The following is a 24316-nucleotide window of genomic DNA, read 5'->3' on the forward strand; positions in this document are numbered from 1 at the left end:
GCCAGGAAAGGAGGCAGCTGAGCCTCAGTTCCCTTATCTGTCCGATGGGAACCAGAAAGTTCTGTGCTGCCCACCTCGTGGCTCTCAGCAGTAAGGAGACAGGGTAAGGAAGATGACTTCATTGGTGTTTATTAACAGAACACAGATGGGTTGGGGAAACACCAGCAGAGAGGGCACAGGGGCTGGCACAGCTGCACCAGGCCACCCTGCCCCACTGGAGGATGCCATGTGCAGGGGACCTGATCAGGCGTTTCCCCACCCCACCCTCATCTCTCAGGGAAGGAGGGAGCCCAGGGCAGCCCCTCCCAAGCCTGGGGATTGAAGATGCCAAGGTCTCTGGCTACAGGCCTGGGGTGTCGCCTGCTCTCTGCCTTCACTCTCCTGTCCATGCCCAGGGACCCACGTGCTGAAGCAGAGTGGGCAGCACTGGGACCAGACAGCCATATGTGTGGACCACCTCCCGAGTCTCTTAGTGGCCTGGTTGTCCACAGCCAAGGCCAATTCCCCAGCAGTGCCTGGAGCTAGAGGAAACAGTGAGGGCCGCCAGGACAAGGAAGAAGGGAAGAGAGGGGCCCTGGGTCCTGACTATGACCCCTCGTTCCCACCTCCACAGTGCAGGTCAGGCACCTCCCTCCCTTCCCCGGTTCTAATCATGCCCAGGGCTCCCCACACTAGAGGGCATGGGGTCCAGAGAGGGAAGCTGTGGGGTCCTCCTTCTTTCCCTCCCTCCACCCTCCTAATACCCAAGCTCAGGCACTAGCCCCTCTGGTCTGTCCTCTGCAGGCTTCCCGCCTCTACCCTACCCCCTCATTCCACCTTGCACACTGAGCCAGAAGGATATTCTCTCTAAAGCACATGATCATGCAAATCCCCTGCCCGACCACGTCCCTGGCTCCCCCTCCCCACCAATCTGCATTCCCACTTGAATCCTGTTGTAACCTGGTAACACCTGCTTCTCCCACCACTCTCCCGCTCTACCCGCTCACTCACCCTTGGTCTCTCCCCAGGCCACCCCCTGGCCCCAGGGGAGGAGAAGGGGGCTATATTTCTGACCCCTATACCTTGGCTGGATCAACACCTTGGCCAGAGGCCCTCCCCACCCTGCCGTCCCCTTCCTCTCTCTCTCTCTCCAAACTTGCCCATCCTCCAGGGCCCTCAGGTCCCACCTCCTTCAGGAAACCTGGCCTGCACACATGAGCCCACAGGGATCTTTCTCCCACTTGACTTGATAACCCTTGATGCCTGGGGCCTCATGGGCCTCGAGACAACCTGAGTGTCCCTGCCCAGCTCAAGATTCTGATTCGTTGAAGTGTGTGGGGCAGGCTCCCCAAGAGAAGAGAAGGGACTGGGCCCTGAACAGAGATGAGAGGGTGGTGCCAGCTGCCACATGAGAAAGGGAGCTGGCCGGTCAGGAGGCCTGGGGTCCAGTCCCTTCTGTCGTGTGACCTTGGGCCTCAGTCTGTCCATCTGTGAAGTAAGGGCTGAGCTGGCTCATTCTCAGCTTTGAGTGTGTGTGTGTGTGTCTGTTGGGAGTAGACAGAGGTTTTAGGAGAGGCAGAGGCCACAAAAAGGGACTTGCTCTGGGGACCGGCATCACCATGGCAACCTCCCGCAGCCTCAGGCCTCTCAGAACCCCAGAGGGTGCGTGGCAACCCTTGGGGGCCGGCAGGGCCTCCTGTCTGCCTGCTTCCCGTCTCACATCATGGAGTCCTCCTCCTCTGCAATCTCTCGGTCCACCTCGATGGCTGTGTTCTCGAAGCTGGTGATGCCCCCGTACTTGCGCATGTGCACCATCAGTGGCTTGGGGGACTGGCTCCCGGCCAGCGTGGCCACGTACATGCCTGTCCGGTTCTCCTCCAGCGACGGGCCCCAATCTAGGGCTGGCCGGCTGGCCTGCTGGAGCCGCTGCAGCAGAGCAACCACAGGGCTGAGAACCAGGGCTCAGGGACTGCTTCCAGGGTCACCGGCAAAACACCACGTCACCTGGATTAGTCTGTGCAACAACCCAGGGAAAGGGCGGGGGCACTGTCACTTCCCCAAGGGAGTGAGTCACTTGTTTGGGGAGAATTCTGCCCTGCCACTCACAAGTTGGGTGGCCTTTGGGCACGGAATTTAAGCTCTGCTTCCAGCATCTGTAACTTGGGAATCATGATGCCTTCAAAGGGTGGTTAGGAAGGCACTGGGGCGAAGCACTCAGCAGGGTGCTGGGAACAGAGTAAGGCCCAGTAAATGGTGGCTGTTGTTATGGTTACATGGCAGGCAGTCCAGGAGTCCACTCTGGGTCCCTCCCCTAAATGCTGAGTCCTGAAGAGCTGGGAGCTTTGGGGAGAGAGCCATGCACTGGGAAGATGGAGACAGAATGGCCATGGTCAGTCTGACTCAGATGTCTGACCTTTCCCGCTCCAAGCTCCAGTTTCCATGGAAGGAGGGATCTAAGGTGATGACTAAGCCTGGACATTCTAGGGTTCTGTCTTCCTCAGACCAAATTCCCAAAGCCCTCTGCCTGCCCTGCCAGGGAGAAGAGCCCCAGACTCTTCAATGAAGGGAGACAACTAACATTAAGTGGAGCCTACTGGGTGTAGATTCCAAGGGAGATAATGTGTGCCATGCCCTTAGCGTGGGGCCTAGTACAGCTCTATACTCAAAGCACGGTGATGCCCATTAAAATGTATTGACAGCAGTGTTATCCCAGCACTCAGGAACCTGCCAAAGGCTTGTCATCTTACTTGGAATGAAATCCAAAGTGCTCACATGGCCGCCACGTCCTGACCCCTGTCTACCTTCGTGATCTTGGCTGCCGCCACTCTCTCTCCACCTCCTCTGATCCAGTCTCGCTGACCTCAAACGTGCCGGCCCCTCCTGCCTCAGGGCCTTTGCACTGACTGTCCTTCTGCCTGGAATGCTCTCCCCTTAGACATCTAAACCAATCACCTTGGCGATTTCGTCATGTCTCGGTCACCTCCTCAGAGAGGTCTCCCCGGTCACCCTGGCCAGAGCACCATCCTCCATCACTCTCTATTCCTGTACTCTGGTTTTGTCAGGTTTTGTTTTGTTTTTAAGTATTGCATTTACCACTGCCTTCATGTGTTTGTTTGTTTATTGTCCGTCTCCCGCATTAAAATACAAGCTCCCTGATTTTAAGGACTTAGATTTGTTTCCAGCTGCACACTAGTGCCTAGACCAAGGTTTCTCAACCTGAGAGCACCACTGACATTGTGGCCTGGGAGGTGTTCTGCACATTGAACCCTGTGTAGCAGGATCCCTGACCTCTAGATGCCAGGAGCATTCCCCCTCCAACCCCACCCTCTCGGGACAATCAAAAATGTCTCCAGACATTGCCAAGGGTCCCCTGAGGGCAAAATCACCCCTGATTTTGAGGTGAGAACCCCCCAGCTTAGAACTGAGCACTCACCAGTTCCCAGCTCTGTGCTGAGTATGGGCTTATTTAATCCTTACACTATCCCTATGAGGGGAGTATTATTATTACCTCCACCCCCCACACACAGATACTGTCTGAAAGTACGGTTCAGAGACATTAGTTAAGTTGGCCAAGGTCACACCGGTGGGAAGTGGTGGTGTGGCATTTGAACCCAGGCAGTCTTGACCCCATCCTGAACTTTAAAAATACCCCGCTTTTCTGCCTGTCACAGTACTGACTTCGTTGATGAGCTTTTTTTCTTCTCACAGCAACCGTATGGGCAGTTATCACTGTACTCATTTTTTTTTTTTTTTTTAGAGGAAAGCACAAACGCAGTCCCCCACTACTACAAATTCTGCAGTCGAGTTTCCCACGTTTGGGGAAATCGCAGGGATCAGCACATCCAGAGTGCAATGGATGAGCCGTGCACTGCAGAACCACCTTTGTGATCACGGTATCTCCCCTGACAGGTAAGGATCACTGTCCTCATTTTAAGGACTGAGAAAGCAAGGTTCAGAGAGGTGCATTCACTTGCTTAGGGTCACAAAGCTGGCAAGTGGCAGACCCAGGATTCCGATCCTAGTGTGTCAGTGCTGGGAAGCTTGGTCTCTGAAGGTGGCACCCCTGAGTGGGGCAATGACTTCTCTGTGGGGTTCACCGATCCCCCAACGACCTGTCCCCTCCGCCTGGCTGTGGGCAGCGGTGGCAGCAGGACAGGAGGGAGGCAAAGCGAGGCTTGGGAACCATGAGCTTCCTGGGTGCTGGAGCCCTCCTCCTTCCCTTCGCAGACACCCTGGCTCTCAACAAGGAGACAATTTTCCTTTAGCAGCACAGGTGGGGCTCCTGAGGTTCAGAAAAGGAAAGGGGTTTGCCTCAAGTCATACAGCAGTTGGAGGCAGAGCAGTGGCTGGACTCCAGGACTCCCCTGGGATCTGCGCAGTGTGACCACAGCACGCTTCTGCCAGGGAAGGGCTCTGAGCCTCCCTCCAGAAGCTGGAAGATGGGGCAAGGGACAGCCAAGGAACAGTGGAGGTGTATGAGGTAGGGGGGTGGGCAGTAGTGAGCTGGTTAGCAGGCTGGGGAGGGGTGGAGGGGCACAGGAGCCCTGATTTGTAGCCAATCTCACTGTTGTAATTATCCCCGCACTTGTCCATTTCAGGCTCTCAATGGTTTAACAACTGGGTCCCGGTATTCCTGAATGTTTAACAATTAGCTCTCATGGAGCAGTACTTGGGGCTCCAGCACACCTCTGATGGTGTGTGTGTGTGTGTGTGTCCCAAGGCTGTCTCTGGGCCCTAGCAGGCTCACTCAGCTCCGCTCACTATGACAGCCTCTTGCCACCAGAGGACTCCACACCCATGGCCTCAGAAGCGGAGGGCTCAGACATGGATGTAGAGAACAAACATATGGACACCAAGGGGGGAAAGTGGGGGGCGGGGGGTGGTGGTAGTGGGATGAATTGGGAGATTGGGATTGACGTATATACACTACTATGTATAAAAGAGATAACTAATAAGAATCTGCTCTATAAAAAGATAAATAAAATTAGATTAAAAATTAAAAAAAAAAGAAGTGGAGGGCTCAGTGTGCAGAGGGCACTTGAGGCTCAGAGAGGGGTGGGATCTCCAGCAGCTGCACAGCAACCCAGCAAGTCCACTGGCCCACAAGGGTCCCTTTTCCCCTCTTCTGAGCCTGCAGAGTCCCATACCAAACAGCTTGTACTCTGTATGCTTTCTGGGTCTCTCCACAAAGCCCTGGCCATGGGCAGGGCTCCCTGTCACCGGAGGAGGGTGACAGCCCACCTCTGGGGTCCTTCAGTGTTGCCTCTGACCCTGAGTTCCACAGGGAAGCTAGCGACCTAAGTTCAAGTCCTGACCCCTGCCCAGCTCACCATGGGACCTTGGATAAGTCCCTTGTCCTTTCAGGTTCCCCCAAGACACGTGGGCACTGGCCAGTATCCGTGGTCTTTGGATTGTGCCCCTCCCTTGCCAGGGGCCCCGGGTGGTGGGAGGGGCCACAGGACAGGACTCTGGCCCCAGAGCCTGCCACAGACCAAGCAGATCTGAGCTGATTCATACCCCAGGCTACTGGTTAGAAAAAAATGTTCTTCCCAGTAAAAAGAATCCTGCAGGCTCTGGAAAAGGTGTTGGAGCCGATGTTTCCTGTTCTGGAGGTTGGGCCCAGGGCAGGGCCACAGGTCAGGGGGCTGGGAGCAGGCAGGGGTGGGGCAGACTCACCTCCCAGAGCGAGCCCTCCTCTCGAAGCACAGCCACCAGCATGCCGGCTGGGATCATGAGGCAGGACAGCAGGCCCATCAGGATGCCCAGCAGCTCTGCCCAGGCTGGGAAACGGTAGCTGCCATATTCTGAGGGCTGGTACTTGACGATGCTATACACCAGCAGGGCCTGCAGGTGGGGGGCTCCCAGCATCAAAGTGGGCCTCGGGCATGGCCCAGGGCTTGGGATAGCCCAGGTCTGAGCTACCTTAAAGCCTGAGATAGCTCAGCCCAGAACCACCCAGTTTCTGAGATAGCCCAGTCCTAAGCTGTACCAGAACCTGAGATGGTCCATCTTTGGAGCTTTTGCAAGTCCTCAAGACAGCTCTGCCCCAAGCTGACCCAACGCCAAGACCTGAGACAGCCCAGCTCTGAGGCGCCCTAATTCCTGAGACGGCCTACCCCTGAGCTGCTCTGACCCCAGCCTTAAGGCTCTGAGGCCTGAGAAAGCCCCACTCATTTTGCCAACCAAACGCAGGACCAGGCTCAGCACAGCTACAAAAGCTGGGGGCATCAAGGGGGAGGGGAGTAGACCAGGATCCCGGTGCCCGCTCCACCTCTCAGCCCCGACAGTGGTCCACTATGGGCCAGGGCAGTCCTACCAGACTGAACTCCCAGAGGGGCCCTGCTCTCAGCCCTGAGTCCCCAGCAGCAGCCCTCCCTCCCACCCCTGGTTACCAGGAGCATGGCCGGGGACAGGAACAGCCAGCAGGCCCTGAAGTAGAAGCCCGGCTTGAAGCCCAGCATCATGTGGATATCCCGGCAGAACCTCTGGATGCCTGTACAGGGCAGGGAGGAGAATGGTCCCACCCGCAGCCCCACCAGCGCCAGCAGCCCCTCCTCCACTCCAGCTGCCCCCACCGGAAACCCTGGCCCTCAGGATCAGGAACCCAGTGCAGGGGGGCTCCAGGGTAGACTCCCACTCTCCCACAGTGGGGAGCCTGACTCCTCCTCCCATGGCCCCTCTCACCATACACCCGGGTGACAGCGAGGCACGTGGTGATCACCACCACCATTAGCCCGAAGCTGGCGCTGTAGTCGTCCAGAAGGACCAGCCAGTACATGCCCCCCTGGAACACAAGTCGCAGCTCTGGGGTCCCCTCATCCCAGCCTCTCTCCCTGATGCCACCCCTTCCCCAGGCAGGAAGTGAGCAGGAAGCAGCCAGACCGGCGGGGAGGGCAAGACGATGACAGCGTGACTGCTGTCTGCCTGCCGAGCCCTTTATACACATCATCTGATTTGAGTCTCACAACAAGCCTAGATGTAGACCCCATTTTATCAGTGGGAAAACAGCCTCAGGGAGGTGAAACCACTTGTCCTGAGGTCGCTTAGCAAATGCAGGAGCAAGGCTTGAACCCAGGTCTTTCAGACTCCAAAGTCAGGACTCTGGGTCATAAGCCAAGCTACCCCCTGGGAGAGAGGGCCTGGGGTGGACTAGGTTCCTCCCAAGGAGGAAGAAGCAGGTAGTTCAGGGAGTGCTTGGCCTGGCCGCAGACAGTGCCGCAGGTGTCTGCCCCAGCCTTGCCCACCAGCTGCCCGCCCACCCCGCAGCGCCACTCACATCCGTGGTAAGGACCAGCCCCATCAGGTACATGGCCACACAGATGAGCCCCGAGAACACAGCCTTCTTGGGCCGCAGGTAATACGGGAACTCATCTGTAACAGCTGTCACAATGGTCTCCAGGAAGGCAAACTGCGGGGGAGAACGGGGGGGCGGTCAGAGTTCTGTCCCCACCCCACACATACAAACACACACAGATACACGTCCCACAGACACAGATACACACACGCCACACATACACACACAGGTACACACATAGACATACACAGACACATCACACAGATACACACCACACACACACACAATACACGAAGACATACACAGATACACAGTCATACATCTCACACACGCACAGACACACATATAGATACATACATCACACACAGATACACACGCACAGAGACACAGACACACACCACAAGGTGCACCCACTGGCGTGGAGCAGCTCACCTGGCTGTCCAAGCCAAGAGTCAGCAGCATGAAGAAGAAGAGGAAGGACCAGAAGGGCGATAGAGGCAGCATGGTCATGGCCTGTGGATAGACGACAAAGGCCAGGCCAGGGCCTGGGCCAAGGGCACGCGGGGTCAGCAGTCTGGGGAACGCGGGGGTCCCACATACGTACTCAGACGCACGTGGTCGCTTACACCCACTTGGGCACACTTGGTTCAGCCAGACCCAGAGATGTACACTCACTGCAAGCTTCCAACACTTTCTTAATTTTTAGGATACAGGCCAGCACACTGTCAGTGCTCCATAAACACAGGTTGATGAAATAAATGAATTAATAATGAGTACACGAGAAAACACAAGACCAAGTAGAAAACCTCATTTGAATACACTTACATACACAATCATTTGCACAAACAGTTCCATGAACACACATACTCAGACACTCCCATTGGCACAAGACACTGATTCACATCATTCAAACCCTCACTTAACTTGCACAGCCATCTGCACACAGGTTGTGACTCACCTGGACAAGCAAGGCAAGTTCCTAAGATGTGGCAAAACAAGACAATCTCCTACAGAAGGTCACTTATCTCCAGACACAGGTTGACACACACTCATTTGTACATTCATCCCTTTGCTCTAGGACACCCAGAGAGCAGCTAAGACACATTCATTCGTGTGCACACACACGCACACGCACACGACATACCCATCCACAACCTTGCTGGGCCCACATGTATGTTAACTTGCCCAGCCCAGCTGTCCCCGACACACCCTCCACCCACCAGGGCTGGGCAGCCTGCTCACCTGCTTTGGCTACTTGGTCCACAGGCACACCCAGCTCCTGAGACATGTAGCCCAGCACGGAGAAGATGGCAAAGCCAGCCAGGATGCTGGTGATGGCGTTGCCCAGGGTGACAATGAAGGTGTCTCTGCCGGGAGAAGTCCAGGCACAGGCCAGGGTGAGCAGGCCACGCCTTCACCCACGAGGCCCTCCCCAACCAGCCACTCTCCTCCCCACTCCAGCCCCTGGGGTCTGGGAGGCAGCCCTGACCTATAGATGTTCTGGTGAAACGTGTTGTAGGACGCAAAGGTTAGGAGCCCCCCGAAGCCCACACCCAGCGAGTAGAAGATCTGAAGAGCAGCTTCGATCCACACCTGTGGCAGGAAAGGACGCAGATGGAGGGCAGAGAGAAGGGGCTGGCACACCGTGGTGTCCAGAGGAGGAAGGAGGTGGGGCAAGAGCCAGTCGACAGGTCCAGGGATGCTGTGGTGAAGAGCCTGGCCCACGAGGGACACCGGCAGGAAGCAAGCCCTGCTCCAACACTTACACTGCAGGACCTGGGCAAATCCCTTCCCCTCTCTGGGCCTCAGTTTCCCCATCCAGGATCTAGGAGATACTCTCTAAGCTTGGTCTGGTTTGGAAGGAAGTAGTGCCTCGTGTAAATTTGCAGTAGATGCATACTGACAATAAGCCCCTATAACCCCTTTACTTCCTCCCTAGAGTTGGAGGGACCTGAATTTGAATCCCAGCTCTACCAGTTTTTATCTGTGTAACCTGGCCAGGCCGCATCACCTGTCCAGGCCTCAGGACCCTTGTCTGTACTGAGGGGATAGGAACAGTACCTCCCTCATAAGGTGGTGGTAAGGATTATGTAACTACATACATGCAAAGTGCTAGAGCAGGGTCAGGCACAGTCATCCATCAACAAATAAGAAACGTTAGGTGTCAGTACCATTGCTGTTTCTATTATTATTACAATGCCCTCCTTGGGGTTTGGAGTCAGACAGATCAGGGTGGAAATCCCAACTCTGCCCCTCCCTAGTCATGTGACCTTAAGCTTATCACCAACTCTTTTGCGCCTCAGCTTCTTCATCTGTAAAATGAGAGAATAATGTCAACTGCATAGGATTGTGAATAATAATCAAGGAAAGTGCTGAGCACAGCGCCTGGTACACGGGGCTCACCATGTGGAAGATTCTTCCCCCCACCCCCTCTTTTCCCAGGGAGCCCTGTTTCCACTCCCCAGCCTGATTCCTCCCTCTGCACGCAGGCTTGGAGGGCCTCACCTTGGAAGACAACAGGTGGTGGAACTGAGGGGTGAGATAGAACTGGATGCCCTTCCAGGCCCCTGGGAGGGTGACTCCACGGGCCAGCAGCATGAGCAGGATGAGGTAGGGGAACGTGGCCGTGAAATACACCACCTGAGAGACAGTAAGGGGGGTGACCTTCTCTCTCCTTTGCTCCTCTCAGAAATCCCCATCTGGGCTTCCCTGGTGGCACAGTGGTTGAGAGTCCGCCTGCCGATGCAGGGGACGCGGGTTCGTGCCCTGGTCCAGGAAGATCCCACATGCTGCGGAGCGGCTGGGCCCGTGAGCCATGGCCGCCGAGCCTGCGCTCCGCAGCAGGAGAGGCCACAACAGTGAGAGGCCCGCGTACCGCAAAAAAAAAAAAGAAATCCCCATCTTACTAACTCACCTATGCAACCCAAGCTGGGAGCAGCCACCATGCTCTCTCTCCTTCCCTCACTCCCTCCCCACATCACTGCTTTCCAAGGCTGTTCCCACCCATCCACTCTCTCCAGCTCCACTGCACCCTGGTCCAGGCCCCCTGCAAACCCAGCCTGCACGGTCATCAGACGTTGGACACGCCCAAATTCCCCTCTGCCCCACCTGTTCACAAACCTCCAGCCTTGCCCTCAGCAAATACCATCAAGTCTCAAGCCCCTCGCTGCCTTGGCTTGCACCACGATGACCTCTCCTGGCTTTCTAATGGTCTCTACGTTGTCTTTCTAGTCTTTCTTTTAGTGGTTCTATTCCTCGTGGACAACGTCTCTCAGCACTTTGCAGAGGGACAAGTTCTAATTTATAAATGATTGAGTAAACCCCTCAGAAGGTTTCCAAGTCCTTCTGAAACAGCTTTATGGCCCTTCCTGCCCTTCATAACCTAAAACGGGCGTCTGCGGCTTTGTCTTCCCAGCATCTAGCTGGCCTTCTTCAGGTAACAGTTGCCTGACTTTCCCACCTGGCACTGACTCCATTCCCAGCCCCAGCCAAGCTGAGCACTCCACCCTCCTGCCCACGGTGACTGGTTCAGGGATGGGTATAAGACCTATGTATCCAGTGAGACTCAATTCTAGGATTTTTGAAACTTGGGGCAAGGGAGAACACTAAGCAGGTAAGATGTAAGCCTAGAGCTGCTAGGGGCAAACTCACGAAAAACGTAGCCTGAGAAGGAAGCCAATCTGGAGGAAAGTACTGCTGAGACACCAAGAGAACGACATTCCTGATAACTCCAACCGAACCTCTAGATCCAGCCATGCCTGAAGCAGACCCTCTAGACTTTCCAATTGAGTGTGACAACTGGGTTCTGGTGCTTGCATTTCAAAGAGCCCTCACTCATACCCACCCTCCAAGCATTCAATGAACACGTGCTGAGGTTCTTCAAAGCACCAAGCACTAGGTTAGGAAAGAAGCTTGAATACCAGATAGGTCCCGCTCTCGACATGTTTCTAGCTTAGTGAGCCAGCCTAGCCACCATCCAGGCTCACCTCCACATCTTTCTTCAGGCAGTGCCTCCCTCCCCCAGTCTCAGTGCACTCTCCCTCCCCCTCTTCCCAGTTGAAGTCCATTCATCCTCTCAGGCTCAGTCCACACCCTGCCTCCTCAGGAAGACCTCACCCTTCCCAGCCTCTCAAGCTTCCGGGGCCTCCTCCCAGCTTCACCTTGCCCGAGGACTTCACACCCTTGAGGATACAGAGGAACACGATGACCCAGGCAAGCAGCAGGCAAAGGCAGAGGTTCCAGCGGATCTGCCCAGGACTTCCGATGCCCCGGCTGCCTTGGATGTGGAGAACGTAGCGGCTGTGGGAGACAAGGTCTGAATGTCCTCTGGTGACCCTGCCATGTTCCTCAGACATGAGGTAAAGCTGTGGCCAGCCTGCGAGACTATCCTGGCTTTTTTCTATTTGATTCCTCTCCATCCTTCTCTGACCAGCTCAGCACCCACGAGGTGGGCCTCTACAGACCCCATCACGCAGGCTGCCTTCCTCTTCAATTTCCCTCTGGGTCTGGCTAATGGGAGGCAACAGCAGGAGACTGGAAGATGGGTTGGGGTATTTGCACACACATGTGTACACATGTACACGCATACATGCACGCACACCATCAGAGGGTCTGGCTGTGACTGCCTTCTTCTATAGCACAGCTTTGGTTGGGCAGCCCTTCCTCCAAGGCTTCAAATGTCCCCTGGTTCCGGTAACACTGCCTCTTTGCCTCAGGGGTGGTATGGCTGTCCCTCTTGCTGGTGCCTCACCTTTCCATGTGGATCCCCTCTGTAAAGTCCCTCCACTCACTCAGCTCCCTTCAGCCCGGTGAGAATGCCAGTCTGCTTCCTGCCTGCTCCCCAAGTGATGCAGTGGGCCATGGCGTTGCCATGGAGACCCCTGGCAGCTGCCAGTGACCATGTCATGTTCTTTGCCTTTTAGCTGAAGGCCCAAGCCCTTCCCCACTGGTCAGACATACTCCTCAGCAGGTGCAGACACTTTGGATGGACTTTAAATGGATAAACGGTTGGACCATGTAATATGTGTGGGTTGGAGGTTAAAACATTTCAAGACATGGGGCTCCTTTGGGGGAAAATTCCTAAGAGCAGCCTTTTGCAGGTAAAGGGTTGAAGGTATCTGGTCTGTGTCCTCAGGTCAACCAATGGTCCCGACCTAGGAACAAGGCTACTCTGGAATGTTCCAGAATAAGATCAGGGTTCAGGAGGCCTTGGTTCCAGTACTGTCTCTGCCAGTAAGTACTGAGCAAGCCTCTGGGCCTTGTTTTCTCAGCTATAAAGTGGGACTTTGGGACAGGCCAATGGGTAGCGATGCCCTTTTGATACCCACCATTCACAGGGGCTTGCAATGTGCCTGGCACTGTGTTAAGGGTTTTATCTGCATTACCTGCATAATTCTCATAGCAACCCCTTACTCTCCTATAGTCTTCTCTCTCCTGTTAGACTAACCTGAGATGGTCCTGTATGATCACGGCCTCCATTACGTGCCTTACCCACTAGTACAGCCGGCACTCAGTAAATACAGATTGAAAGAACGAATGAGTGAGCAACTGGCTGATACCATCCTATGAAGCAGGGACTCTTATTACCCCCTTGAGCAGAGGAGGAAACTGAGGCTCCAAAAGTTGACAATTACTGTTATCATCAGCACCATTACTATTAGCTGGCATTTACTGAGCACTCACAATCCACCAGGCCGGGCAGCACAATTTACATGCTTTCTTTCCTTTAATCCTCACAGGACCCTTCAAATACTATTAGCACACCCACTTCAAAGATAAAGCATCAGAAGCAAAAGAAATTGTTCAAGGTCACATAGCTGGCCAGGTGAAGAGCCGGGATTAGAACCCAGAGTCCACCTAACACTAGCACCTGAGCTTGGCCTTTGAGGTGCATGCTAAGCCCCTTGGGGACACGGGCACACTGCTGCCTTTTGTCCCTCCCTGACTGTTGCTGGGCCGGCGGGGGCCTGACCTCCAGTACTCCTCACTGGGGCTGACGGTGCTGGTGAGGTTGAGGGGCAGGGCCCCGTTGCCGTCCTTGGAGCCTCTGTGCTCGAGGCAGAGGTCCGTGTTCCACCAGTTGCCACAGTGCTCCCAGGGCAGGTTGCTGGTGAGGGAGGCGAAGAGGTAGAAGAGGACGTAGGCGATGATCATGTTGTAGTAGATGGCCACCAGGCCCACGATGAGCAGCATGGCCGCGCCGGCACCTGGGCGGGGCGGGGGAGCGCGCAGCCTTCAGGCCAAGGAAGCCATCCCCTTTCTGGGTTTCACCTCCCTCTCTGCCTACAGCTTGTGGTGGGAACCTCCCCACCTCCCTCAGGCTCAGAGCACCCCACTGAAGCCTCACCTTTGAAGAGGGGGCTGATTTTCCAGACAGCCAGGGGTCCCAGGCTGGAGAACTGGCCCAGAGAGAGCTCGAGGAAGAAGAGGGGGATGCCGCAGATGGCCAGCATGAGGAAGTAGGGCACAAGGAAGGCACCTGCGAGGAGGAGGAGGGAGGGAGGGGAGGGTCTGGGGGTGGGTTCCCCCTAAAGCCCAGCTCTAGCCCCGCCCCGCCCCTCCCCTGACTGGCAGACACCACCACTTCTCACGTGGATTAGGGCTGGGCACTGCAAGACTGTCTTCTCTTATTCTAGGAGGGCCCAGGGGTCGGGGTGGGGGGCAGGATTTACTCACCTCTGTAGCCCCAGCGCCCAGGCCAGGACTGGGCTCAGAGCAGACATTGAGTGAATGAATGAACAAATGAGTGAATGAACAAGTGCCTTCCCTGCCGGAGAAAGTACAAACCCCTCAGTACAGAAATCGATGCCCTGTAGAACGTGGCTCCAGTCTACTGCCCCTCCCCTCTCCCCAGAGCCACCTCAGATGCTTGTGGCTGCCTCCTATGGTCCCATGTGCCCAGCATCCCTTCCCCTTTTCTTCTCATACCAGCAGCCAGCTCCTTTACAGGACTGCCCACCACCATATGGCTCTGGAAGTGCTGCCAGACACACCAGCCAACCCCTGCCCACCCCTTCCTGGGCACATATTCCAAGGCAGGTCAATTAGGTACCTTCCCTGCAATTCTATATAGATTCATTCAGAGAGAGCAGTGCTGGGAAGGAAGTCATTCCAGAGTTGTCTGTGGCCACCCCCGACCCACCTGTAAGGAGGAAGCTTGGTCCAGGGAAAAAGGAGGTCAGCACACAGGGAAGAAGCATCAGAACCAGGGAGAGGGAGGACAGAGACAACTATGGACACATCCCTGAGTTCCTGGAGCTTTGGAGGTCAGCACTTGTCCCACACTTCCCAGTCATCCCAATTCATCTCGTCCTTGCTTCATCTAGTTTTACTTGGATTTCTGTCGCTCTGCCCATATGCGCTTCTTTAAGGAGTTTGGTAGAGTTGGGAGGAGACACAGTGCTTGTGGGAGCCCATTGGCTCTGGAGACGATAGCCCTGGGGTGGCATGTCGGATCCCCATTGTGTGACCTTGGGCAAGGAACTTGGCCTCTCCAAGCACTGCTACCTCATCAAGACGGTGCCCACCCAGGTGGTTGTCTTCAGGGTTAAATGAGACAGGCCTGGAGGGCACCGAGCCCAGGGCCTGGCCGATGGTGAGTGCTAACCCCGGCTATTGTTACTGAGACTTAGAACAGCCACTTGATGGAGAGGCAGGGGCAGAGAATTTAAGATGGAAGAGATGTTGTGTTTGCAGCATGAACGGAAGGAACAAGAGAGGAGGCTAGATTGAAGATTCAAGAGCAAGAATGACTGATTGAGGGAGCGAGGTTCTGGAGGAGGTGAGGTGGGGGGGAGGGTCGGGGAGAAGACTGAGAGCACAGTGATCACTGGCGGGCACACACAGCCCTTTATCACCAAGTAGAGGCAGCCCCCTCTGCCCATCACTCACGGCCCAGGAAGCGCCAGGGCTTGTCGAGAGAACCGAGTGTGTATCCATGCTGGGGATGAGACAGGAAGGAGGGGTCTGGGAGAGGAAAAGGGACACGGCAGGGTGAGCTCCCCCTTCCAGCCCCAGGTCACTGCTTTCAACTAATTCAGCCCAAGGTCACATAGGAGACAGTGGCCAAGGCCACTTAACACCTCACTCCACCCTGAGCTTTGGCCCACTGGACTAGATGCCCCTCATGCAGGCATCAGGCCCATACCTCCTCCGTTGGTGTAGGCTCGATAGGGGAAACGCCAGACATTCCCCAGGCCTACGCAGTAGCCGATGCAGGACAGCAGGAAGTCCAGCTTGCCTGTCCAGTTCCCCCGGTCTGCGGCAAAGTCCACGTCCAGGTCTACATTGCCCTGGTCACTGGGGGTCAACAGCAGGTCTGGGGTGATGGGCTGCCAGTAAGAGAGACCAAAGGGGTGAGGAGAAGGTGAGGCCAGGTTGAACTGGAACCCCCAAAATAAGAATATGGAATCAAACAGGGCTAAGTGCAAAGCACTCTATTGGTTCAGATAATCAGCCGCTCTCACCTGGGCTGACAGGTGAATAGGCAGGAGGTCCTCGGGGTTTCAGGGGACTACAAACTTTTGAGACTAGCAGGGTGGCTCAGGCACTAAGAAAGCCACCTAGATCTTAGTTTGGCTAACACAGAGGTCCAGTCAAGGGATGGTCCTATTTTGATGACGATGACGATCTTAATAACAGTTTCCATGTGTGAGCACTTACCACACACTCACTGCACTAAACATCTTACTCACATTACCTGATTTCATTCCCAGAACAACTCTATGAGCTAAGTACTCATCTAAGGGAAACTGAGGCTCAAAGAGGTATTATGACACACCCCCGGTTTTTACAAGGCTGGCTAGTGGAAGAACTAGGTCTCCGGCCCAGAGCTTCCTGATGCTGAAGCCCAGGTCTTCAACCACCCAGTGCTGGAGTTCTGCTACTCCATTCTGGGCACCATATTTTAAGAAAGACACTGGCAGTTTGGAGCATGTGCAGCTGACTAGATTGGAGTGTATTCAGGAAAGGCAGTTACAGGAGGACAAGAGGAAGAAGTGGGGCCCCTTAGCATAGAAAGGACGGGGCATGGAGGGAATGTGGGCTCCCCTGGGCTTAGATTTATGCTGTGTGGCTCAAGAAGGCCTACTGAGGACTATGAATTTTAGCTCACAAGCAGGAAGAAGCTACTGAAGCCCCAGTCTGTCTCAGAAAGTTGTAATCTTCCTGTCTCTGGAGAAAGATGCATGCACAGAGGGGAATGGCAACCAGCTGTCCCTAAAGTCCCCTCCTGTGATTTAAGCAGGGCAGGGAAGTCCACTGGGCATTCTCCCTTCAGGCTGGGGCTGGGCGATGGAGGCCTTCCTCCGGGTGCTTAGAACCCTGGCCCGAGAGATGAGTTGTGTGTCCATGAGCTGTCCGGGCTTAGGGCCGGGAAGGAAGCCCATAGTTACCAGGATGACTATCTAAAATTCAGAAAGCAGTTCCCAGAAGTGACTCCAGGAATGGGGCAGGAGAAAGGGACAGCTACACCTTTTCTGCTTGCCTCTGAAAGCCATGGCCCATGGCAGAGGAGGACGGAGCTGCAAAGAAGGCCCATTATCAAATAATGTTCCATGGTTTTCAGAGAGGAGAGAGGACCCTCCTGCTTCCTGCTGAGGAACAACTGTGGGGAAACAGTGATTCCACTGGACTGGGCGTCAGGAGACCACGATTCTCATCCCAGGTCTGTGCCAATTCACTGTGCAACTTTAGGAAAGACTCTTTTGAGCCTTGGTTTCCCCATATGGACATCGAGGGGATTGGATAGATCACTAATTCCAAAAACGCATCACTTGAAATGTTTGTAGATGTTTGGTGGAACAAAGGATTCTTGAATCAAAAAAGTTTGGGGAAAGCTGGGTTATCACAAGGTAAAACAGGTTGCTTTGCTGCAGGACTTGTCAGATCCTTTAATGGACCAATATGCACTGTGACTCTCCAAGTAGAGACTAGAACAGACAGTATTCTCCAATTCTACTTAAGAAAAGGGTCTCGGGCTTCCCTGGTGGCGCAGTGGTTGAGAGTCCGCCTGCCGACTCTCTCACGGGTTCGTGCCCTGGTCCGGGAGGATCCCACATGCCGCGGAGCGGCTGGGCCTGTGAGCCGTGGCCGCTGAGCCTGCGCGTCCGGAGCCTGTGCTCCGCAACGGGAGAGGCCACAGCAGTGAGAGGCCCGCGTACCGCAAAAAAAAAAAAAAAAAAAAAAAAAGAAAAGAAAAGAAAAGGGTCTCAAGGAGCTAGCATGTAGGGATATACTTGGCAGAAATGCAAGTCTAGATAATCTTTAGCTAATAGTCTTCTGGCTCTGATGATCTGTGAGGCAAGATTCATCAAGGAGACTTCACCACAGTGGTCGAGGACCAGATCAGATCCCAGCACAGGGACTCAGCAAATAGCTACTACCCAATTTGTTTTATCCCTTAAAATTGCCCTTCCTGGCACCAGCCCAAGTAGGTGTCTTCACACAAATCAGGTGACAGAGGAAGCCTTGCTGGGGATTTGTCATATGAGCATTGCTGGGATGAGGATGGTGAAAGGAGAGTCCGAGTGTCACAGGACTGCAGGTGCCTGGCTGCAATGACACGGTTAGGGCAATGGGCTCAGGTGGCAGAAATGTGGTAACAGCATTGGGCTCTCAGTGATAGTGACAGCCATGGTGGTGATCCTGCCTGAGGCTGGCTCTTGGCCAGAGGGGCAGTGGTGATGGGGGCAGCCTGGCATGATTATGGGTGATGCTGACAATGATGAAGAGCATGAAAAAGCTGCTTTTCAAGTAACTGGGCTCCAAGGGTTGAAACAAATATGCTGCTGGTGGTTCTTTAGCTGTGGTCTCAAACATGCTGGGGTGAGGCTAGCAGCAGCTCCTAGACCTGTATGAAACCCACCCCTTCCCTCTGATGCCCCTTTGCCCAAGTCTTCCTCTCTAGCTGGGTGAGCATCAGCCCTCTGGAACCACTCCCTCCCAGGTGAACTCCAAGAGGGATGGGGTAGCAGCCAGTTGACACTGGCCCCTAGTATTGGGTGGGGAGGCAGACCTGTCACCCTGTGACCACCACCCCCCCAGTCCCATTCAGGCCAGCTGGCAGGAGGCCCTGATAATGAGGTTCCTCTGATCTCTCCTGAGAAGTTGCTGCCCTGTCTATGTTCACAGAGCAGTCCCGGCTCTCTGTTTCCATGGTGACAAGAGTTCCAAGAGCAGGATGCTGCCAGCTCTTCTGTCCCCTCCTCCCCCAATCAGAGGGAAGCCTGCTCCTGCTCCAGGAACAGGGGATGGGGGCCTCCAAAGCTGAGCCAGTCCAAAGCCCACGTGGAGCCTCCATCCCCACCATGCGGTAAATCCCGGGAGGCTGTCACAGAGAGGACAGAACTAACTGAGAGACAGAGAAAAGCAACAAGATCAATGGGGCAGGGTTGGAAGCTGGATGAGTTGCTTCACACTTCGGCCTGGGTGTGAGGCTCCCACCCCTGATCCCCCCACTCTCCACCCAGAGTCACACAGGAACACACTTCTGAGTTTGCCAGACCACACCCCCTCTTTTAGGGGCCAACAGAGGTAGGTCACCAGCAGTGTCAGGGCTGCGAGACGTAGGACTTCCCAAGCCAAGGCTTTCATACCTCCTTCAGGGTGAGAGAGACAGTAGGAATCTGGAGTCTGACTTCATTGTTGTGCAGATGAGGAAAGTGAGTTTCAGAGGAGAAGCGGGGAGCCCAAGGTCAAACAGCAAGTTAAGGGCAGAGCAAAGCCAGGACACAGACCCCTGCCTCTCAGTCCCGTGCTCATCTCTGAATAACGCTGCCGTAGCTGGCACTTCCTCACTCCCTGACCCCCTTCTCCTGGAGACCAAGGGAGGGGACACTGAGGCCAGGGGTCCCACCCCTACCCTGCTGGCCCTAGGTGGCTCAGCCCACCTTCAGGAAAGCAGTAACCTGCACCCCTCAGTTTCCTTGTCTATAAATTGGGGATAATAAGACCTAGGGCCCAAAATTGTTGGAGGAGTACTTGAGATCAGGCTTCATACAACATGGCTATTTACGTAATGAGTGGCCCTGTGCCAGTGAGGGGCGGGGGCTCTTGTGAGAAGAGAGAGGAAGGAGGAGAGAGTAGGATGGAAAAGAGCAGGGGCTGGACTCAAGAAGACCCAAAAGGCCCACAGATGACCCCAGCGAGTCACTTATGTCAGGAAACAAAAAGGACCCACTTATCACAGTGGTTCCACGCTCAGCTGCCCAAGGGCAGAGAGCTTGAACGAGTGTATGGTGGTGGTGGGTCTCGCGGGAGAGGGGGCCGTCCACCACACCAGCATCTGGGCGTTCACAGTATCCACCCCCCAGGACTGTGGGGCCTGCTTTGGTGCCGCACACTGGGGATGGACCAGCGATGGTCCAGGTTAGAGAACAGACTTGCCCCAAGTCACAGGGTAAGCGGCATCTGTAGAAACAGTACCCAGGCGTTCCGACTCCTTGGCTAAGACTGGTACTCTTGAGCCAAAAGCTAGAAAACTTCCCCTGAGACTCTCCCTCCCCACATACATGTGACTTGGCTGGCAGGTCCAATCCCACAGGACAAGGTGGGGCGGGGCTGAGGTCTGGGCCCAGGGCTCCAGGAACACATAGACTTGGCTTTCTCTCTCATGCCAGCTTCCACCCCACCTCCACAGCCCTTGGGTTTCCCATTTCTTCCCTGCTTGCCTTTGCCTCCCTCTTGCCCTGCTGAGGGGCAGCCTGGGGTCTTATCAGGGAAGCCAAAGCTGCCAGGAGAATGAAGGGGGTGGGGAGGAAGCAGGAGGTGGGCACTGCAGGGCAGGGACACTGGCAGGAAACCAGGGCACAGCTGCTGGCTCACGGAGGCTGCTTCAGCGCAGAGTGCACAGATGAGGACCTGCTCCAAGCCCCCACCCCCGACCAGTCCTGCTCAAGGCTGTCTCAGCTATTCTAACATCTCCCACCCCCCAAATCAGCCCCTGGGGGAACTGGACCCGGGTACTGGGGAGGGGCGGGTGCCTGGCCCCAGCACCCCTACCTCGTGCCTCCTGTGGCTTGAGACACCTGTTCGCAGGACCTGGCCCAGTGAACCCCAGGCCCCATCACACTGCATCCGGACCCCCAGAAGGGGAAGGCCACCCTCCACCCCATGCAGGCTGTGACCCCGCCCCTCCCTGCAATCCAGCTCTGCCGGCCTCCTCCGGAGCCCTGAGCCGGTTGCAGATGCCCTCTCCCACCCTCCCAGGGGGCTCGAGAGGGGGCGGGCCTCCGCACCCCTCCCTCAGGTGCGCCCCTGCCCTCGCGTCCTACCTTGCTGAGGTGAGCTCCCTGGAGCTTCTTCATCTTGGAGGGCGGGTCTCTGGGGCTTCCCGGCTGGGCTTTTCCTGATCGCAGAGAGCGAGCAAGGGAGCAAGAGATCTCGCCGCTGGCCGGCTGCCGCGCCTTGGCCTCGGCGACTCCAGCGCACCGGCTGGAGAGCCGCGGGCGCAGGCGCTGCTGTCCCTCGGCTGGGCTGCCGGGCACTGCGAAAGCCCTGCCTCTCCCTGCGCAGCGCCCTAGGCTGGGGAGGGGTGCACCGCTGCGCCCGCGTAGACAGACGGGCTGACTGACGGACAGCAGGGGGATGCGCGCCCCCGCACGCAGAGCTGCCGATTGGAGGGGCCCGAGTGAGTGGGGAGAGGGGTCCGCAACGGAAACCCTCAGAGGTCTCCAGGCCTCCGCCACCGTCCCCTGCGTGACCTTGGGCAAGTAACCTGCCCTCTCGGGGCCTCCCTTTCCCTAGCTGGGCAGTGAGGGAGGCAGGCCATGCACATGGACAGTAACAGCCCTGCCTTGGGTTCCAGCATCTCTGTACCTCCTCTTTGTTCTGTGACCCTGCCCACGTTATTTAAACTCCCTGTGCTGCCATTCTCCGTCTAGAAAATGGGGACAAGAATCTTACCTCCCTTATAAGGATGTGAGGAATCCAGGAAGATTGTGCATAGAAAACATTTAGCGCAGAGCCTGGCACATCATAGGAGCTCAGTTAACATTTATGGACCTACTGTGTGTTGTCCACTCTTGCCAACAAATGAACAGCCGATAGTCAGCTATTTATTCAATCATCCAATCTAGCAATATTTACTGAGCACCTAAAGTGTGCCAGATCCTGGGCTAGGTCTTACTTTTCTCAACACAGTGACCTGGAGAAGATGTTATTATCCCCGTTTTACAGAAGAGGAAACCAAAGCACAGAGAGGTTAAGTCACTCACTCAAGGTCACAGAGCTAGCGAGTGACACTAGTGACAGAATCAGGCCTCATGGACCTTCCGGGCTAGTAGTGGTGCTGAACGGGCCTGTTTCCTTGGGATGAAAGTGAAACAGGGAATTTGGGGTGAGGAGAAGGGACAGGGCAAGTGCCACTGTATGGTTGTGATGGTTTGTGACTTAGATCATGAGCACCTGGGTTCCTGTCCACCAGCTGTATGACCTTGGGAATGTAAATGGTTTCCTATCTGTAAAGTGGGCCATCCACCAATTTGGGCCTGGCTAACCTCTCAGAGTGTTGTAAGGGTACAGTGAGCCTGCAGCTAGGATGGGAAATTATTAGCTAGAGTGATCATATGCGTTGGTTTGTGGAACTGAACCAGTATTTGCTAGTGGGCCCAGTATATACATTACAAATCATGCTCCTTTCACTCTCAAAAGTGTCCCAGTTCAGACAGTCATAGCATTACCCTACCAGCAGCCAACATGGGGAGGCCTTTGGGGAGAATGAGATCAAGTGTCTGCTGCTCCTCGCATCCCTGGAGCAGGAGGCAGGAAGGGTTTAAATCAGAGCACAGGCTTGGATAAAGGGCCTGGCTGGGTCCCAGGCCCACCTCTCCTCCCCAGGTCCCACCTAGCTGCTCCTTCCTTTAAGCCTGGCTTCACAGGGCAGGCAGGGACTCTCCAGACCCAGGAGGAAGGAGCCCCTTGGCCATGAATGTAAACGGAAGGGGGTGTTCATTGAGCCCTACTGTGTGCATTAGATGAGCTCATATCCAATATCTAAGTTTTAGCTCTTTCCAACAGCCTGGAAAGACAAGTTTGTGCGTCCCCATTTTGTACCTAAGGAAACTGTCTTGAAGGAGTGAAGTTGTATGCCCAAGGTCACAAATCACTGAATCTCTGAGCTTTGGAGATAAAGCGAGGAGGGCCTTGGACCGTGCCTGGGGAGAGGCAAAAGCTAAGAGGCCCAGGCAGGATACACCTCTCCTCTCCCCGAGGGCGTGTCACCACACCTCTTACAGGACCGGCAGCTTTGCTGAACCACTCCCTCTCGTTGGCTTGTGGGTTTCATTAGACGCTAAGGAAGGAAGAGAGAACCATGGAAACAGGGAGTAGAGGTGAGGCATTGGCTCAGGAGCCCTGGAAGACTAGCTTCCTTGTGGCCTCTTCCCAGCAGCACCTGCTCCCCCAGATCCAGCCCTGGAGGGAGGCAGCCCTAGGCGAAGGGAAGGGAACAGGGCTGGGACTTTAGCCTTTCTCAGACACACCATGGGGTGACCACTGAACATGAGCAGCAGTCACTGGGGCTCTGAATACAAATGGGTCTAGGTCCGTGCCTTTCAGAAGGGGAAACTGAGGCCCAGAGGAGGCAGGACTTGGAAAGTCAGCCTGTGAAGTAGAGACAGGGTGAGGCCTGGAATCTAGGAGTCTGACCCCACCTAGGCTCTGCCCCCCATATCACACCTTCTGCCATCCCCTCCCCCATCACCACAGCACTTGTTGGAAAACTCTATACTTCATACAATAAACAACCCCCCAACATTTTTTAGAAGACATTGTCCACATGAGTTAGTCTACCCTCTGAAATACAACTGGCCATGAGTTCAGCTGCTGAGCACATTTGACAGTTGCTCTCAATACCACCCCCTCTCCCCCATCCCAGAGGAAGTTTGGGTACCACCTGGCAAAATAACTAGCTAGGAATTCAAACCTAGTAAATAATCTATTTCCCTTTCCCTCTCCCCTCCCTCTCTATTTCTCTTGGTCTCATAACAAACCAGAAGAATGGGGATGTGTGCTGATTTAAAGAAAATGTGAGATGAAAATGTACTTCCTTTTATTATATAGGGAGATATTTTTAAATGCATATAAATAAACATTTTTAATTTGCTTAAACGTTCAGACTTTATCGCTGAATAGCATGTGTTTTGTTACACCAGAGTGGCGAATGTGTAAGATGAGGATCCAGACTGCTAATCCATCTGGTGAGAAAGCGGTTCTGGAGCAGCCGTGCCGGGACAGGTTTGCCCTCCAAAGCCGCCCTGTCCCACACCTGGTCTGCTCCCAGCTTCTGTGTCCCACTGGCTGGGCATCTCATCCACTCTGGGCCAGGCTGGTTTCCTTGCTAGAGACCTCCTCTGTGAGGGCACTCCACTCCCAACCCTGACACCTTCCCTAGTCTTGAGCTGTGGCCCTCTCCACTCAGCCCACACCAGTCTCTTGGCAGTCAGTATTGGGAGTCTCATCCACAAAACTCAGATTCTCAATATGGTGTCAGGAGTCTATAGAAACGTAGCGCTGACGCACACGTTTCTGATTTGCTAGAGGTCATAAACAGGCCCTGGGCCTTCCACAGCCAGGCCAGGCCAGATATCATTTTTGCCTGGACGCCCCCCCTCCCACCTTCCATCCCCCATCTCTAGCATCAGCTCAGGGCCCGCCACCCAGCAGGGGGGGAAGCATAAAATCACTATATGCAAAGCAGAAGCAGCATCGGCCATTCCCGATAGGAAAGCTGGAACACCTCTTAGCACTGGGGTGGCTGCCGGGTCTGACAGGACGTAATGGGTCCTTTTCCCTGAGCCATTACAACACCCCCGCCTCTGGTGGAACTCTCTGGGTGGCAGGGAATGCGTTACTTCACACCGCAGCTCAAGACACTGCTTGGAAGTTGTCTTAGATAAAAGTTTCCTTTTCCACAGAGCTCAAACACCAGTTGACAGGTGATGGCCAGTCCAACCTGTGGGGCCCACCCAAGGCCCTGACCGCCCACGTAGACAGCAACTGCAGCTCACCCAGCCTGCTCGGCCTGGCGACTGACCTCCAACCAGG

General features: G+C 55.1%; 1 protein-coding gene across 1 annotated transcript; it reads right to left on the minus strand.

Moving 5' to 3' along the window:
• Positions 1-1008: 1008 nt before the first annotated feature.
• SLC6A7 (solute carrier family 6 member 7) lies at positions 1009-20618 on the minus strand. The gene is made up of 14 exons (XM_082621997.1): positions 20545-20618; positions 15420-15603; positions 13620-13751; positions 13245-13479; positions 11434-11572; positions 9779-9913; positions 8763-8866; positions 8516-8640; positions 7706-7818; positions 7256-7387; positions 6664-6763; positions 6372-6472; positions 5656-5823; positions 1009-1905 (listed from the first exon to the last, which is right to left on the minus strand). The coding sequence occupies exons 1-14, from the start codon at positions 20575-20577 to the stop codon at positions 1696-1698; spliced, it is 1911 nt and encodes a 636-aa protein (XP_082478123.1). The 5' UTR covers positions 20578-20618; the 3' UTR covers positions 1009-1695.
• Positions 20619-24316: the final 3698 nt, after the last annotated feature.

Source organism: Mesoplodon mirus, assembly GCF_964341445.2.
Source record: "Mesoplodon mirus genome assembly, chromosome: 5".
Taxonomy (NCBI): Eukaryota; Metazoa; Chordata; class Mammalia; order Artiodactyla; family Ziphiidae; genus Mesoplodon; species Mesoplodon mirus.